General features: G+C 42.9%; 1 protein-coding gene across 1 annotated transcript; it reads right to left on the bottom strand.

The window, feature by feature from the left end:
- Nucleotides 1-15,569: 15,569 nt before the first annotated feature.
- Nucleotides 15,570-18,722, bottom strand: LOC123413565. The gene is made up of 9 exons (XM_045106496.1): nt 18,426-18,722; nt 17,748-17,954; nt 17,562-17,664; nt 17,391-17,470; nt 17,225-17,302; nt 16,617-16,708; nt 16,334-16,445; nt 16,075-16,200; nt 15,570-15,975 (listed from the first exon to the last, which is right to left on the bottom strand). Exons 1-9 carry the CDS (start codon nt 18,609-18,611, stop codon nt 15,874-15,876), a joined length of 1,086 nt encoding a protein of 361 aa, XP_044962431.1. The 5' UTR covers nt 18,612-18,722; the 3' UTR covers nt 15,570-15,873.
- Nucleotides 18,723-19,324: the final 602 nt, after the last annotated feature.

Here is a 19,324-nt window from a genome sequence, read left to right as displayed (position 1 = left end):
TTTCAAGATCATAAGAAAAATTATTACCCCAATCATGATCATTGCAACAAGTAGTGGACATAGCAAAACTAGCATCCCCAAGCTTAGGGTTTGGCATATTTTTAGCATGATTGTCACTAATAGAATTTATAGTGAAACCATTGCAATCATGCTTTTCATTCAAGGAGCCCTCGTGAATCGCTTCATAAATTTCTTCATCATGATTTTCAGATTCGCGAATCTCAAGCAAAACTCCATAGAGAAAGTCAAGTGCACTCAATTCACTAGCAATTGGTTCCACATAAGTGGATCTCTTAAAGAGATTAGCAAGTGGGTGAGGATCCATATCACTAGATTTTCAGCAAGCGAAGATGCAAGCATATTGAAGGCACATAGCACACAAGCAAAGGAAAGGCAACCGAAAAAGGCAAACGAAAAAGGCAAATTGTGAAGTGGGGGAGAGGAAAACGAGAGGCAACTGGCAAACAAAGTAAATGCAAGAGATGAGTTTGTGACACCTACTTGGATGAGTTCTTGACTTGATCCTCCTCCCCGGCAACGGCGCGAGAAATCCTTCTTCTACGGCAACAAAAGTCCTTCCCAAGCAACGCCAGGAATTCTTCTTGCTACTTCTCTTGTTTGCGTCGGTTTTTCCCTTGAAGAGGAAAGCGTGATGTAGCACAGCAGAAGTAAGTATTTCCCTCAGTTTGAGAACCAAGGTATCGATCCAGAAGGAGGGTATCGTCAAGTCCGGAGTACCTGCACAAACACAAACAAGCTTGCACCCAATGCTTCAAAGGGGTTTTCAATGCCTCCAAGATTGTTTGCAAAGTGAGGTCTGAAGGCGGAAAGTGCAACGAAGTAAAAAGTGTAAGGCTGAAAATATGGTGTGGAGTAGACCCGGGGGCCATAGTCTTCACTAGAGGCTTCTCGCAAAATAGCAAATATCACGGTGGGTGAACAAATTACTGTCGAGCAATTGATAGAACCGTGCAAAGTCATGACGATATCTAAGGCAATGATCATACATATAGGCATCACGTCCGAGACAAGTAGACCGATACTTTCTGCATCTACTACTATTACTCCACACATCAACCGCTATCCAGCATGCATCTAGTGTATTGAGTTCATGACGAACAGAGTAACGCCTTAAGCAAGATGACATAATGTAGAGGGATAATCTCAAACCAATGATGAAAACCCCATCTTTTTACCCTTGATGGCAACAACACGATGTGTGCCTCGCTACCCCTTCTGTCACTGGGTGAGGTCACCGCATGGTATGAACCCAAAACCAAGCACTTCTCCCATTGCAAGAATCATAGATTTAGTTGGCCAGACAGAACCCACAACTCGAAGAGAATTACAAGGATATGAAATCATGCATAAGAGAGATCAGAAGAAACTCAAATAAGATTCATAGATAATCTGATCATAAATCCACAATTCATCGGATCTCGAGAAACACACCGCAAAAGAAGATTACATCGGATAGATCTCCATGAAGATCATGGAGAACTTTGTATTGAAGATCCAAGAGAGAGAAGAAGCCATCTAGTTACTAGCTATGGACCCGTAGGTCTATGGTGAACTACTCACGCATCATCGAAGAGGTCATGGTGTTGATGAAGAAACCCTCCGTGTCCGAATCCCCCTCCGGCAGGGCACCAGAATGTTCCCTAGATGGGATCTTGCGGAGACAGAAGCTTGCGACGGCGGAAAAGTGATTTCGATGATCTCCTCATTTTTTTGGGATTTTTAGGGAATATATAGGCGCAACCCCTAGGGCGGAGGGCGCCCAGGGGGCCCACAAGCCTGTGGGCCGCGGCCTACCCCCCTGGCCGTGGGGTGGGGGCTTGTGGGGCCCCTGAGGCTCCCCTGCCTTGGCTCCCAAGCTTCCCGATCTTCTTCCGGTACAGAAAAAATCTTTTCAGGGATTTTCTTCCGTTTGGACTCCGTTTCAAAATCTCCTCTGAAAGGGGTCAAAAACGTGGAAAAAATAGGAAGTGGCACTTGGCACTAAGTCAATAAGTTAGTCCCAAAAAAATATAAAAGGCATGCAAAACATCCAAAGTTTGACAAGATAATAGCATGAAACCATCAAAAATTATAGATACGTTGGAGATGTATCACTCAACACTCCTTGGACCGCACACATCTATATGTATCATTTCCAACAAGTCACTTGTCTGTTCCATTGTATCGGAAAACGAGGTTTTAGTCATCTTGCCCATGAGGCATGGTTCGCATGTGTCAAGTGATTCGAAATCAAGTGACTCCAAAAGTCTATCAACATGGAGCTTCTTCATGCCTTTTACACCAATATGACCTAAGCGGCACTGCCAGAAGAAAGTGGTACTATCATGTTAACTCTACATCTTTTGGCATAAATGTTATAAATATGTGTATCGTCACTATCGAGATTTAACACGAATAAACCATTCACATTGGGTGCATGACCATAAAATATATTACTCATATAAATAGAACAATTATTATTCTCTGATTTAAATGTGTAACCGTCTCACATTAAACAAGATCCACATATAATGTTCATGCTCAATGCAGGCACCAAATAATAATTATTTAGGTTCATCACTAATCCCGATGGTAATCGAAGAGCAAGCGTGTCGATGATGATCACATCGATCTTGGAACCATTTCCCACGCGCATCGTCATTTCATCCTTTGCCAGTCTATGCTAATTCCGTAGTTCCTGCTTCAAGTTACAAATATGAGCAACCGAACCGGTATCAAATACCCAGGTACTACTACTAGTGGTTTTATTGACCATCAACACTTGATGCTCCTTCTTGATTTCTACTTCCACGACTTTTAGCATCGTGAACAACTCAGAGACTGACTTGTTCATCACATGCATATTATAGTTCATTACGAAGCCCTTGTAGCTAGGTGGCAGTGACTGAAGAACTCTATCAGTGACCGTCTCGGGCAAAAGCCCAACTCCCAGCTGAGTCAAATGGTTGTAGTACCCAGACATTCTGAGTATGTGTTCACTCACAGAACTATTCTCCTCCATCTTGCAGGCAAAGAATTTATCGGAGGTCTCATACCTCTCGATCCGGGAATTTCCTTGAAAAACAAAGTTCAACTCGTGGAACATCTCATATGCTCCATGACGTTCAAACCGCCTTTGAAGTATCGATTCTAAGCCGTACATCATGGTGCACTGAACTATTGTGTAGTCACCAACACGTGTCTGCCAGACGTTCACAATATCCAGAGACGACGTTGGAGGGGGTGTCTCACCAAACGGTGCAACAAGGACATAAGACTTTTGCGAAGACGTGAGGATAATCCTCAGATTATGGACCCAGTTCGCAAAGTTGCTTCCATCATCTTTTAGCTTAGCTTTCTCAAGGAACGCATTAAAACTCGGGGGGAGCTACTACGCGAGCCATTGATCTACAACACAATTTGCAAAGACAACTTAGACTATTGTTCATGATAATGAGTTCAGTTAATCATACTACTTAAGAACTCCCACTCAACTCAAACATCCCTCGGGTTGTTAGAGTGTGACATGATCCAAATCCACTAACCCAAGTCCGATCATCGTGTGAAATGAGGTGGTTTCAATGGTGAACATATCCATCTTGATCATATCTAATGTATGACTCATGTTCGACCTTTCGGTTTCCTGTGTTCCGAGGCCATGTATGTACATGCTAGGCTCGTCAAGTTTAACCCAAGTGTTCTGCATGTGCAAAACTGGCTTACACTCGTTGTATGCAAACGTAGAGTCTATCGCACCCGATCGTCACGTGGTGCCTCAAAACGACGAACCTTTGCAACGGTGCACACTTGGGGAGAACACAATTTTATCTTGAAATTTTAGTGAGGGGTCATCTTATAATGCTACCATCCTCCTAAGAAAAATAAGATGCATAAAAGGATTAACATCACATGCAAATTATAATAGTGACATGACATGGCCATCATCTCTTGTGCTTTTAATCTCCATCTCCAAAGCACCGGCATGATCTCCATCATCACCGGCATGACACCATGATCTCCATCATCATGATCTCCATCATCGTGTTGCCATTGAGGTTGTCGCACCAACTATGTTTCTACCACTATTGCTAACTCATAGCGATCAAGTAAAGCAAAAGGGTACAAATAATTAAAGACGACCCTATGGCTCCTGTCGGTTGCCGTACTCATCGACATGCAAGTCGTGATAATCTATACAAAACATGATCATCTCATACATCAGATATATCATATCATATCATAACATACCCTGCAAAAACAAGTTAGATTTCCTCTACTTTGTTGTTGCATGTTTTAGGTGGCTGCTATGGGTGACTAGCAAGAATCATTCTTACCTACGCAAGCCATAATGGTGATATTCAAGATGCTATTTAACCTTTTAGAAGGACCGCCTCTGACGAATCCGATTCAACTAACCTGGGAGATATAGGAACCCGCCAGCCATCTTTATGCAACAAGTTGCATGTCAGTCGATGGAACCGATCTCTCGTACGTGGAAGAGTAAGGTTGTGAAAGTGCATGTAGTTCCCATGTGTGGTTTTGTAATTGATGACAATCCTAATGGACTAATGTTTGCTTTGTGTTATACATTTGAAGGAATATTCTATATGCAATACATGAAGAATATTGGATGATTTGAAGTATCTTTGTTCCATGAATATGCAAAAAGGAGCTCGAATGAATTCTAAATGAATGTCATATACATATTGGTGTGCATGCATCAAGGATGAGCTCAATGAGTGAATCAAATATGATACGATCAAGATGAATTCCATGTGATGAACTAATGTGATCTATGTGGAGTTCATTAAGGATCTCAGACATTCTCATGCTGTGGCTTATGGTTTGAGCCATGATGAATCAAGATCTTGAGAGAATAATTAAAGAGAAAATTCTACATATGTCTTGAAAATAGGATCATGATGAGCTCATATGTTGTATCTTGAAGACGAGCAAGTTATAGACAATATGAGATTCATGGAGAAACTTGATATGGTGATGATGAATTGAGATATTGGTAATGATGAGGACATCAACACCATTGTTACACCCACAGCCCCAGCTGCTATACATACAGGACCAGTTACTAGAGCTCGTGCACGCCAATTGAATTACCAGGTACTTCCGTTTCTTGGGAATACTTCTAATGTTCATGAACATATGATGTTGCCTAAGAAAGATACTTTTGTTGTGCTCATGAATGAAGAACCTAGCATGGACAAGAAAGATATCCGTTGGAGCGGGATCAAGCATGAAGAAGAAGGTGCACGTGCGGGAGAGAACAATGGAGCTTCCACTGGTGATTTTCGCACTTTAAAGCCACCATAAGGAGAGCATGAAGGCTTTGGACGAAATATTCAAGACGTCACTTTATAAATTTTGTCCATAGGCTATTATAGGTGTTGCGCCACCTTATTTTTGGGCCAGGCCCATGTAATTTCGAAATACCATAATATAGGCTATTTTTAGAGTCCGTATGTGTGGGGAAACCGAGTTTAGGGCTGTTTTCGGACCCCTCCTCCAAGGGTCACGAAATTGCCTCTCTATTCCCTCATATATAGAGCCCTTAGGGCACCGTTTAGACTTGGGTTTTGTTTAGATTATAAGTTCGCCATAGCTGCAACTTCGCGTTCTTCGTTTGTGTTCTACGACCAGACAAAGGCGTCACAGAACCCCCACCTTCATCAATAAAGCTTTCCTCTTATATTCACAATACCTTGATTGCATGGTCAATAACCTCTCGGAGTTGGTTTAGCAATTGCTAAGGCGCGATGTCCTCACACGTTCGTAGTCGGATCGTCAAAGTCGACTCTACCAAAACGATGCCCACGATCTCATCGAAAGACATGGACAACTTCGCCTCTATCAAGTGGTATCAGATTTCCAGGTTGCTCGGTGAGATTTTACCAATTTTTTCGTAGTTAGATCGCATCTGTTCTTCATACCTATTGTCCACGAAAAAGCCTAAAAAATTAGGATTAGATCATCATATCCGAACCAATCTAAGCCTTTGCATAGTCTTTTCAGTAGTTTGCTTAGTTGAATTTGCGGTTACATCGTCGTGTCAAGTTGCTGGTCTTAGTGTCTAGTCCTTTAGAATTTCAGTTTTGTTCATAGGTTGTCACGCCGCCGCCGCACCGTCTTTCATCGCTGCCATATATCACCTCCACGCTACCATCATCGTTGCTGCCATATACCACCTCCACGCTACCATCATCGTTGCTGCCATATACCACCACCACGCCACCATTATCCTTGATGCCATATACCACCACCATGTACCCACCACAATCCTAGTCTGCATCCATTTCGGCTTAGGTTAATTTCGAGATCCTTTTGCTTTCGGTTTCCCGTTTCCTTACCTGAGTAGATTTCGAAAAAAAAAGAGTCTGGCACACTTTTCAGAGCACTTTTTAGGCCAAAATTTCAAGGGGTGAAATTGTTTTTCCTATCGTTTTGTTAGGCTTTTTATAGAGTTCTGAGACACTCGCCATCATAGTGATTTTTTTCACAATTTTTGGTCGTCTCAGCCCCGAATTGCTCCAGAGATTAAAAAAAAGTTGTCAAAACAAATTTCGTGTCTATCCTGTTTTTTGTGCTTGGGAAGAGTTTTGAGACACTCGCCATTATAGTGGTTTTCTGAAGAAAAAAAAGCGCAGAAAAAAAGGCGCAAAAAAAGAGAGAAAAATCAGAGTGGCTCTTCCCTTGATTAGTATGTGTCGCCGTGACTTCGTTGGTGTTCTAGGCTCGCGTCTCTAGTACGGTCTAGCCTAGGACCAGCACGGCACTGTCGTTGAGCGTCTTTTCAATTTTGCATCTCTGAACTAATTATTGTTGACCCTTCTTGCTACCATATTATAAGCCTTCCCAGCTCCACATACATCTACATCGTGTGTTTGACACCACCTAGCAATCGCTCTATCCAAGCTTTGAGAGTTTGACTACACCGGTTGCCGATCGCCACCTGCTGCTGGGTAATAATTGGTACAAAATTGAGATTTGCTTGACGGATTTGTGACACACCACCACCACTTCCTAGTAGTTTGTAGGTTCATATTCTTCTGTGTTCCTATTGCTGCTAACCATGCCAGGATCACACGACGAGGAGATCGACTGGGAGAACCTGACCAACCAGGAGCTCCATGATAAATTTCAGCAAATGATGTCTGACCAGGTACAGGATTTCGTCACCACCTTTGGAGATGCCATGGACAAGCTCGAAGGTATGGAGAAGAAATTCGACACCAAGATGAACGCCAATTTCAATGAGGTGCTGGCCCGATTACCACCACCAGTTGCAGATGTTGTCCCTCTTCAATCACAACAACGGCTACGAGCGCGACGCCTGCCTGTCGGCCAAGTGCGGAATTTTGGTGTTGTTGCTCCTACTGTTGTGGCTGGTCCTGGTGTTGCTCCTCCTGCTGCTACCACCGAGGTTTCTAGGGCTGAGCAGAATGAGGAGTATGATGATGATTATGATGGTGATTACGATGATGAGGGAGAGGTTGCTCCAGTTCAGCACTAGGAACAACAACCACCACGACAAGCCGCCGGACATCCACATGGATACAATCGCAACGGTAGGGATGCACCACACCCTCAGGTACAGGATCATGACCATCTCCCTAAACTTAAATTGAACATTCCTACTTTTGATGGTCGATATGTTCCTCATATATATCTTACTTGGGAGTTAGAAACAGAGCAACGTTTTACATGCTTGCAATTTCCTGAAGATAGACGTGTTGCTGCTGCTGTTTGTTCTTTCACTAGTTTTGCTTGTGTTTGATGGTCTGAATATTGTAGAATACATCATGCTAATATTCCAACTACTTGGCCTGCTTTGAAAACTGCTATGCGTACTCATTGGGTTCCACCATATTATCAATGTGAATTACTTCAAAACTTGCAGCGTTTAAGACAAGGGAAAAAGTCTGTAGAAGAATATTATCAGGAATTACAAACTGACATGATTAGATGTGGTATTGTTGAGGACAATGAAGTTATGCTTGCACGTTTTATGGGTGGAAATAGAGATATTCAGACTATTCTAGAATATAAGGATTATAACAATATCACTCGTTTATTCCATCTTGCTTGCAAAGCTCAATGTGAAGTGCAGGATCGACAGGCATTGGCGAGAACTAATTTTTCTGCAGGTCGCACTTCCTCATGGACGCCACGAACCACATCTACTTACACACGTCCTCATGCATCAACACCGCCTCCTTGAGCCGCCAATTCAACCAGAGATACCAGGAATCAAGCCCGTGCACCACACTTCGCCAAGAGCACACCTTCCGGGCCCGCACAGAGCTCTTCTTCATCCATGGCATCCACAGGTCAAACACATGAGGCTATGTGTCGTCGTTGCAAGGGTGGAGGTCATTATGCGAGAGAGTGCCCATCCAAGTGCGTGATGATTATTACTGAGGATGGTGGATATGACTCCGCCAGTGATTATGACGAGGAGACCCTAGCTCTTATTGCAAGTGAAGAACGGGGTGTTGATGATACTGAACAAGAGACACATTACATGGCTGCTGACCACGCTGACAGGTATGAAAACTTAGTTGATCAACGTGTTTTAAGTGTGCGGGTAACACAGGCCGAACAAAATCAGAGGCACAACTTGTTCCATACTAAGGGAGTGGTAAAGGAACGTTCTGTTCGCGTAATCATCAATGGAGGGAGTTGCAACAACTTAGCTAGCATGGAGATGGTGGAGAAGCTGTCTCTCACCACCAGACCACATCCTCATCCTTATTATATACAGTGGTTCAACAACAGCAGCAAGGTTAAGGTAACACGTATTGTTCGTGTGCATTTTAGCATTGCTGCATATTCTGATTTTGTTGATTGTGATGTGGTACCCATGCAAGCAGGCTCTGTTTTACTTGGTAGACCATGGCAATTTGATAAAAATTATGTGCACCATGGTAGAACAAATCAGTATACTCTTGTTCATAAGGACCAAAATATTACTTTGCTTCCTATGTCTCCGGAACATATTATGAAAGATGACATTGCTAGAGCTAGTAAAGCAAAACAAGACCAACATAAGAGTGAAAATCAGATTGTAGCAAAGGAATTTGAGCAACACAATAAGCCTACTAAATCATCATCTAGTGTTGCCTCTGAATAAAACTGAAGAGTGGTTGTTTACTTGCCACTAAATCTGATATTACTGATTTGGATATTACTACATCTGTTTGCTATGCTTTCGTATGCAAAGAGGTATTATTTTCATTCGAGGACATGCCACCCTCTTTGCCTCCTGCTGTCATTAACATTTTGCAGGAGTTCGCTGACGTCTTTCCACAAGACGTGCCACCGGGATTACCACCTATTAGAGGGATTGAGCATCAGATTGACTTAATTCCTGGTGCATCGCTACCCAACCGTGCACCATACCGTACCAATCCAGAGGAGACGAAGGAGATTATGCGTCAAGTACAAGAGCTTCTCAAGAAAGGTTATATATGTGAATCTCTTAGTCCTTGTGTTGTTCCTATTATTCTAGTGCCGAAAAGGATGGTACATCGCGTATGTGTGTTGATTATAGAGGCATTAATAATATTACTATTCATTATCGTCATCCTATTCCTAGGCTAGATGATATGCTTGATGAATTAAGTGGCTCTATAATTTTCTCCAAAGTTGATTTGCGTAGTGGATACCATCAAATTCGCATGAAACTGGGATATGAATGGAAAACGGCATTTAAAACTAAGTTTGGCTTATATGAGTGGTTAGTTATGCCTTTTGGATTGACTAATGCACCTAGCACTTTCATGAGATTAATGAATGAGGTTTTACGTGCTTTCATTGCACGATTTGTGGTAGTCTACTTTGATGATATATTGATTTATAGTAGATCTTTGGAGGAACACTTGGATCATTTGCGTGTTGTTTTTACTGCTCTACGTGATGCACGTTTGTTTGGTAACCTTGGGAAGTGCACCTTTTGCATAGACCGAGTCTCTTTTCTTGGCTATGTTGTTACTCCACAGGGAATTGAAGTTGATAAAGCCAAGATTGAAGCTATTGAGAGTTGGTCGCAACCCAAAACGGTCACACAAGTGAGGAGTTTCCTTGGACTCGCCGGGTTTTATAGGTGTTTTGTGAGAGATTTCAGCGCCATTGTTGCACCTCTCAATGAGCTTACAAAGAAGGTTGTGCCTTATTCTTGGGGTACCGCACAGGAAGAAGCCTTCACGGTTTTTAAAGATAAGTTAACAAATGCTCCTTTACTCCAACTTTCTGATTTTAATAAGACTTTCGAGCTTGAATGTGATGCTAGTGGAATTGGATTAGGAGGTGTGTTATTACAAGATGGTAAACCTGTTGCATACTTTTCTGAAAAATTAAGTGGGCCTAGTCTGAATTATTCTACTTATGAAGGAATTATATGCTCTTTTCGTACTTTGGAAACATGGCAACATTATTTATGGCCCAAAGAATTTGTCATACATTCTGATCATGAATCTTTGAAACATATTAAAAGTCAAGCAAAACTGAACCGTAGACATGCTAAATGGGTTGAATTCATTGAGACTTTCCCGTACGTCATTAAACACAAGAAGGGTAAAGAAAATGTTATTGTTGTTGCTTTGTCTCATCGTTATACTATTCTTTCACAATTGACTTCAAAATATTTGGTTTGGAGACCATCAAAGATCAATATATGCATGATGCTGATTTCAAAGATGTGTTGGAGAATTGTAAAGAAGAGACAACATGGAACAAGTTCATCATTAATAATGGATTTGTGTTTCGTGCTAACAAGCTATGCATTCCAGCTAGCTCCGTTCATCTTTTGTTGTTACATGAGGCGCATGGAGGAGGATTGATGGGACTCTTTGGCGTAAAGAAGACGGAGGACGTACTTGCTACACGTTTCTTTTGGCCAAGGATGCGACGGGATGTTGAGCATTTTGTTGCTCGCTGCACGACATGTCAAAAAGCTAAGTCACGACTCAATCCTCATGATTTATATATGCACTTGCATGTACCTAGTGTTCCTTGGGAGGATATATCTATGGACTTTGTTTTAGGTTTACATCAAACAAAGAAGGGGAGGGATAGCATATTTGTTGTCGTGGATAGATTTTCTAAAATGGCACACTTTATACCGTGTCATAAAAGTGATGATGCCGCTAATGTGGCTGATTTGTTCTTTCGTGAAATTATTCTCTTGCATGGTGTGCCAAATACGATTGTTTCAGATCGTGATGCTAAATTTCTTAGCCACTTTTGGCGATGTTTATGGGCTAAGTTGGGGACAAAATTGCTTTTTAGTACTACATGTCACCCCCAAACTGATGGACAAACTGAAGTAGTCAATAGATCTTTGTCTACTATGCATAGGGCTGTTTTGAAGAACAATCTAAAACTGTGGGAAGAATGCTTGCCTCATATTGAATTTGCTTATAATCGTTCGCTGCATTCTACTACAAAGATGTGTCCTTTTGAAGTTGTGTATGGTTTCCTACCTCGTGCACCTATTGATTTGTTACCTCTTCCATCTTCGGAGAAGGATAATTTTGATGCTGAAGAACGTGCTGATTTGATATTAAAGATGCATGAGTTAACTAAGGAAAACATTGAGCGCATGAATGCTAAATATAAACTTGCTGGAGATAAGGGTAGAAAACATATTGTCTTTGCACCTGGAGATCTTGTTTGGTTGCATTTGCGTAAGGATAGGTTTCCTGATTTGCGCAAGTCAAAGCTAATGCCGCGTGATGATGGTCCTTTCAAAGTGTTAGAGAAAATAAATGATAATGCATATAGACTTGAGCTGCCTACAGATTTTGGGTTAGTCCCACTTTTAATATTGCAGATTTGAAGCCATATTTGGGTGAGTAAGATGAGCTTCCGTCGAGGACGACTTCAATTCAAGAAGGGGAGGATGATGAGGACATCAACACCATTGTTACACCCACAGCCCCAGCTAATATACATACTGGACCAGTTACTAGAGCTCGTGCACGCCAATTGAATTACTAGGTCCTTTCGTTTCTTGGAAATACTTCTAATGTTCATGAACATATGATGCTGCCTAAGTTAGATACTTTTGTTGTGCTCATGAATGAAGGACCTAGCATGGACAAGAAGGATATCCGTTGGAGCGGGATCAAGCATGGAGAAGAAGGTGCACGCGCGGGAGAGAACAATGGAGCTTCCACTGGTGATTTTCGCACTTTAAAGCCACCATAAGGAGAGCATGAGCCTTGGATGAAATATTCAAGACGTCACTTTATAAATTTCGTCCATAGGCTATTATAGGTGTTGCGCCACCTTATTTTTGGGCCAGGCCCATGTAATTTCGAAATACCATAATATAGGCTATTTTTAGAGTCCGTATGTGTGGGGAAACCGAGTTTAGGGCTGTTTTCGGACCCCTCCTCCAAGGGTCACGAAATTGCCTCTCTATTCCCTCATATATACAGCCCTTAGGACACCGTTTAGACTTAGGTTTTGTTTAGATTATAAGTTCGCCATAGCTGCAACTTCGTGTTCTTCGTTTGTGTTCTACGACCAGACAAAGGCGTCACAGAACCCCACCTTCATCAATAAAGCTTTCCTCTTATATTCGCAATACCTTGATTGCACCTTAGTTTCTTGCTTGTTCTTCGTTTGCGTGCAGGAAACATACCTTCGTGGTTAGGTTAATCGTGCTCCGGCGTGGTCAATAACCTCTCGGAGTTGGTTTAGCGATTGCTAAGGCGCGACCTCCTTACACGTTCGTAGTCGGATCGTCAAAGTCGACTCTACCAAAACGATACCCACGATCTCATCGAAAGACAGGGACAACATCGCCTCTATCAGGTAATCATTTTTAAAGCAATGAAGCCTCACAAGAAATCAATAGGGCCTTCAAGACATCAAGATTAATCATGGATCTACGATAAATGTTGACCAAGCTGAAGATCAAAGACTTAACTCAAAGTTGATCATCACACAGGCGCAAATGATGTACCACATGGGATCCTGTGGTATGGTTGGTAATTGTCAATTGCACGTTGTGTACTAACCCATACTTTGTGGTGTCTATGTCTATGAGGGTTAGGTAATTCTCATGGGATCACCTCAAGAGAGAGATTCCAAGTGTCCATGAGAGGATGACATCAAGTGTTCATGATCATGGTTGACAAGGACAAGTTCAAGATAACCATTCCTAAGGATTACATGCTTGAAGCTTGTGGATGTTCACATGATTTTGAAGGCTAAAAATAGGAAGCTTGGCCATTCATGCACGTATATGGAGCCACAAAGGTTGAGGTCTGCTTGGAGATGCTCTTACCAAGCATAATCAAACATTTCCCAATAACTTAATAGTTGAACTTTTGTAACGGAACCCTTTTTTGTGAGAAAAATTGAATGAAACGTGATGACATCCCACCAATAGTAAGGTGCTTGTGGTAACTTCGACAATCTCAAGACTCCGTCTGTTCATAGAAATCTGTTTGTGAGTATCTAAGAGCATCTCCAACGAACATCCAACCGCCGCGCGCGTTAAAATAGTTATGCAGCGCCGAAATAAATAAAAATAGCGCGTCGGAGTGCGCCGACTCCAGCGACCGCGTAAAAGTGTAGCGCGCGAGCCGTTTCAGAGAACATACTAAAACTGAGCGCCCTCGAGCATCCGAAGCTTGCATCTTGGTCATTTTCATCAAGACAATATGGATATTGCAAACAATAAAAAAGACATAGCATAGTTTATTAATTTCACGGCATCAAACGTACAACATCAAACATACAAATCAACGAGTCTTAAGATCAAACAAATAGTTCAACACCACAACATCAAACGTACAACATCAAACATAAAAATCAGCATTCATTTTGTTGGTCATTCCATGTCCACCACTCCTCGATTAGATCCTTCTTAAGATCATCATGTGTTTCGGCACGTCGAATGGCATGATAGGAGGCAACAAATCGGGCCATCCTCATAGCCTAACGACGCACTCGCATAGGATGTCCCAAGAGCTCATACTGAGAGTAGTCTAAATCTTGGCCACGCTCATTCTCAATGATCATGTTATGCATGATCACACAAGCGTGCATGATGTACCAAAGCATCTTTTGGTTCCAAAATCTAGTCGGTCCTCTCACAATAGCAAATAGGGCTTGCAAAATCTCAAAAGCTCCCTCCACATCTTTTCGAGCCACCGCATGAGCATTGTGGAAATCTAAATTTTTCTTACCTTCCGGTTTTTTCAACGGCTTGACAAATGTTTGCCACTTTGGTTAGATGCCATCCGCAAGATAGTAGTCATAGTTGTATGTATGACCATTTGCTACAAACTGCACCGGTGGTAGTTCACCATTTGCAATCTTATTCATGAGTGGTGACCGATTAACAACGTTGATATCATTCAAAGATCCGGGCATTCCAAAAAACACATGCCAAATCCAAGTCTCTTGATCGGCTACCGCTTCAAGGATTATAGTGAAACCCTTTTTTTGGCCGTGAAATTGCCCATGCCATGCCTTAGGACAATTCTTCCAATTTCAATGCATGCAATCTATTGAGCCAAGCATACCTGGGAACCCACGAGCTTTGTTCATCTCCAATAGCCTTGCGACGTCTTCAGCATTGGGAGATCTCAAATACTCCGGGTCAAACACTTGCACAATTCCGACTGCGAAACGCTTGACACACATGATGGCATGCCTCTCACCCATGACCAAGTGGTCGTCAACTAGATCAGTCGGAACACCGTATGCCAACATACGCAAAGCGGTTGTCACCTTTTGAAACGTGTTATGTCCGAGTACTCCGGCGGCATCCCTCCGCTGTTGAAAAAACCCGATCATGACTCGCCAGTTTCTCTACAATGCGCGTGAACAACTCGGTGCTCATCCTAAACCGGCGCCGGAAGTACGACTCGAGGTACACTGGATTATCCACAAAATAGTGCCTCATCAATCTGTTGTCGGCATCGATCTTATCCCTCCAAATTTTCTGCCGACCCATAACCGAACCACCGTGCTTCGGTTTTTTATTGATGTGCATAGCTAGGATCATTGCAAGGTCCTCCTTCTCTTCAATATCAAATTCTTCTTAAGAAGAATCATATGACGAACTCATCTACAATATTAAATTTAAACTAGTCTATAAAAACTACAGAAAACATGCATCAAATTCATGTAAAAAATGCGAAGTTGAAGTAATACAGACCTTGCAAGCATTTTGTCGAACACGTTGTGAGCGCCAGACGACAACATGCGATCGAGCGCTCTTTGGCACAGAAATGGCGTGCGCGAAGGGCGACGACGACTAGAGGGAGATAGAGGAAGCAGCGGCAGCTACGCGCACGCTATAAATTCGTTTTTTGCAACCCAACGCTTATATAGCGCGGCCGTTGGAGATGCTCCAAGTGTCTATACTCTCTTACTTAGAAAAAATGCACGTCCTCAAAAGTTCCTGCATTTTGCACCATAAATCCAATTCCAGGTGTACGGCAAACCGAACGACATGGCAATAAAAATACTCCACACAATTTAGCGTCAAAATCATCACAAGCACATTCAAAGTTGTAGCTGAGTCCAGATGCTAATGCTTCAGTGAAAATAACTATGCCGGGACACAGAATCCAACAACTAACTTGTCCAACAAAAGCATCCGGCTTCCATAAGCACCAGGCTGCACAACATAGCTTCACTACATTTCAAGCGATACAAGCAAATGGGTACACACTATATGGGGGCTTGCCAGAGAGCTTCTCATTATTAAAGAGAAATCATCTTATTTTGCATCTGTGTACGCTAAATTACATGATCCTTCGTTATTTTTGTCGACTCACAAAGCGGGCTTGTAGGGCTGGTGAAACCAAGTGCAGGGCGTGTGCGACCTTCGCTTTATTTGCTGCTTGTCTTGATTATCTTATGGAGTGCTCTCTTGGCCTCCTCTAGAGTCTCCACCTTGTATGGTACGTCAAATGCAAGTCTCTGGATGTTGAACTGCACAGAATAAATTGCAAACTGAAGGCAGTGGAGAGAAGATTTTCTTCCTCGGATAATAGCACCTCTACTAGTGATGGCAAGCTGAATAAAGTTTACCTGTGCACCCTGGCGAACTCGAATGTCTATCCCTTTGCTGTCTACGGATATAAGAGCAGCATCATCAACCTCCCCTTCAGCAGACATGAACTCTCTAAGTGGTTTAGAGAAAATCGCGTTCAACTCCTACATGCAGTCATGCAGAGCATCCATCAAAAGCGGTCAAGGTTTTACTGTACTCACATATTACATGTACGGGCGGGCACATAACTAGTATGATGACCTAGCAAATCTGCTGATAATGGCATTCATAGTTTACCTTTAAGCTTTGTTCGCCCCCATCAACTGCTATCTTGTCAGGTTGAATAGTTTCATACTGTTTCACATCTACCCATGCAACAGTGCCAAAGCCTCCAATAAAATATATGTCACTGTCATCATCGCAAATAGTTTGTCACAAATCATAAGTTACACAAGCATCCATGTGAAGAAAATATTCTCTGTAACGGAAGGGGGAAGAGATGTGCATCTGTGTAAACGATAAATGGATTCATCAACCTGAAATGATAGAAGAGTATAACTCATCAAATTAAATCACAGACCTGATATTCTGCATCCTGTAGTAGTAAAAATTTCCCCACTGTTGAGACGCCCATTGTTGATGTTTTGCAACGTATTGCTTATGAGCCCATTCCTGGCGGATACATGTATTCACTGTCAGTTTATGAAATCTTTCAAACCCACCAATGGAATTATAAATCTGCATTCAGTCTCAATGGTCATGCATTTCATTCATGTATTCTGTAACAGCCATGGCAGAACATCTATTCGCTTAGCTCATACCATAAGAAAAGTGCAGCCAAAAAAAGGGGAACACCAAAAACAAACCCAAAAAAAAAAATCTAACTCGGAGAATTTATTAATTTGATATCTTAGTCCACAATGATTTCCACACAATGGGAGAAGCCTCATAATGACTGACATGCCAGCTATCCATAGAAAAGAGAAAAGGAAAGTGCCCCTAGCTCACTTGGGTTTTAGAGGATGTACAATCCCATTTAGATCCCCGTGGACACGTGTATTTAGGTTCCTATTCATATTGTTGGGCTTTCCCTACCATTTTCTTTCAAAAAAATTTATCCACAGAAAAGTAATTACCTAGCTGTCTGCACTATCAATTATCAAGCAACAAAGGAAGCTAAATAGGAACCTGTTGTTCAGCTGGCAAAGGGTAGACATCACCAAATATCGTGACACGGGCATTAGACAATCCACTCCATCCAGGTACCTGTAATGAAGGACTAGATGCTGTTATCCAGTTACTAGCAAGCAAGGAAACTTTAGACTCCAGTAAGACATGCTGATAAACTTCATACCTGGACAACAAGTGTGCATCTTGGATCAGAGAGCAAGTTCCTAGTGTGGATTGCTAAGGGAGACAGAGAAAATATAGGGTCTGCACAAGACATCAACACAAAATAATTACCCAAGGAGGCCAAACAGAGCGTACAAGTTATATCCAAAATGTAACCAAGTAGCTATCTTACGGCCCATTGAGTCATTAGCAAAGTCAACAAGTGAACCAAATGGATATCCAGCACGTCGATGATGCATGCCAGACATGACAGTGCATAGATGAGCAAATCGCGCCTAATGAGCACAGTAAGACAGGAATAAGCATCCAGCCGGCTAGAAAATAGCCCAAAGGCCAGGAGATAATTAACAGAAGCTACCTGTTCCATTAAATTGCGAACAGCCAAAGCCGGTGGAGGTAAACCATGGGCAAAAGTCGCGCTCTGCACACCACCTGATATAGGGGTTCTGAACAAGCCAGCTCTGGATCCACTTGAGTCAGGAGTCGTATTGGTTGATGAGGTCGTGCGTGACTTCTCAGTTGTGACCGGACCAAGAGCTCCATTTTGACTTGGATCAACCTTCGACTGTCAGGCAATTTAGTACAAACCAAAGATATGTGACCTACTAAAGGCAAACTAAAAGAAAATGACCTGATTCACTCCTGAGTTGTTAAAAATAAATACAGGATCACCTTAATTGTGATTCCAACAAGAAGCTAAATAATAAGTATCTTTGTGAACCCATACGCATAGATATGATTCCCAACTAGTTCATCGTTCCGAAGTTCTAGGTTGATTTGGTACTAAAGGAAGTTCACTTTCATGGCATCCACAAAACTTCCCGACCGATTTCAAAGATATCAAGCTTCAAAACCTAGAACATAATGGAACAACCCAGGTCTAGGTAGGCCCAGGGCCTCGCATCTGAAAGAAATCCCTAAACCCAGCATGTTCTACACTGCCACACCACAAACATACCCCAGCAACCACCACCCGACCAAAATCTTCGTCACTTCTTACACCGCATCACGTAAGCGTGCAGGCACTGTTCGTTACCTTGACGACGGGGGTCCCGTTCGGCTTGGCGGCGTCGTCCTTGCCTCCGCCGCCGCCGGCGGAAGCCGCGCGGAGGGGCCCGCAGGGGCGGGCGCGGAGCGCTACGCGGGAGTGAGACTGGTGGGCGGGGAAGGACGGGAGGAGCGCGGACGAGGCGGCGGCGGCGGCGCCCGCGAGAGCCTCCATTAGACGGATGGGAGGAGAGTGAGGGAGCGCCCGCGGAGGAGAGAGAGAGGGAGACAGAAAGGAGGGGCACACGCGCGGCGGTGAGGAGAGAGAAAGCTGCGGGGCCGAAGGAAGGCGGCTGGAGAACGGGGGAGAGGGATTTTTAGGGAGGGGGAGGGAAAGAGAGGGAGACGTGTCGAATCTGGGGGCGTTGGATTGAAGATGGACGACGGATCCGTTCCCCTGAGGGATTCTTCCACTTTCCCTTTGCCTCGGCTAAACTGAATCGTGATGGGTGCAGTAGAAAATCGCACGCTTAGGTCAAAAAGTTGTTTAGCTTACAAAAAGGTGAAAAAGTTGTTCCTTTATTTTTCTGAAAATAAAGAAATATTACATGTGGGTTTGTCAAAATGGCCACAAAGGCTCGTCCTAGAAGTAAAAAGTATCCGGTACTTTAAAGACTTAAAGCATCTCCAACCGTTCGGCCCCGAAAGCTTGAAATAGCGTCGCCTCGAAGTGCGACGGTGGAAAAATCGACACGGGCTTGGGTTCCAGCCGTCCCCCAAGGTCGCCACAGTCGTTTCTTTTAAATCAAACTCGGCTTAAATTCGGCCAAAAACAACACAAATTTAAAGGAAATTCAGCGTTTCCGTTGATATTAGTATAAATTGAACTAAAAACATAATTTGAAACCTTTCTGCCATGGCCTCGGGGGGTTTTTTCAACGCTGAAGG

This window comes from Hordeum vulgare, chromosome 7H (genome assembly GCF_904849725.1).
Source record: "Hordeum vulgare subsp. vulgare chromosome 7H, MorexV3_pseudomolecules_assembly, whole genome shotgun sequence".
NCBI lineage: Eukaryota > Viridiplantae > Streptophyta > Magnoliopsida > Poales > Poaceae > Hordeum > Hordeum vulgare.
The sequence above is the reverse complement of the archived record's forward strand: the minus strand, read 5'-3'. Positions and strand labels throughout refer to the sequence as shown.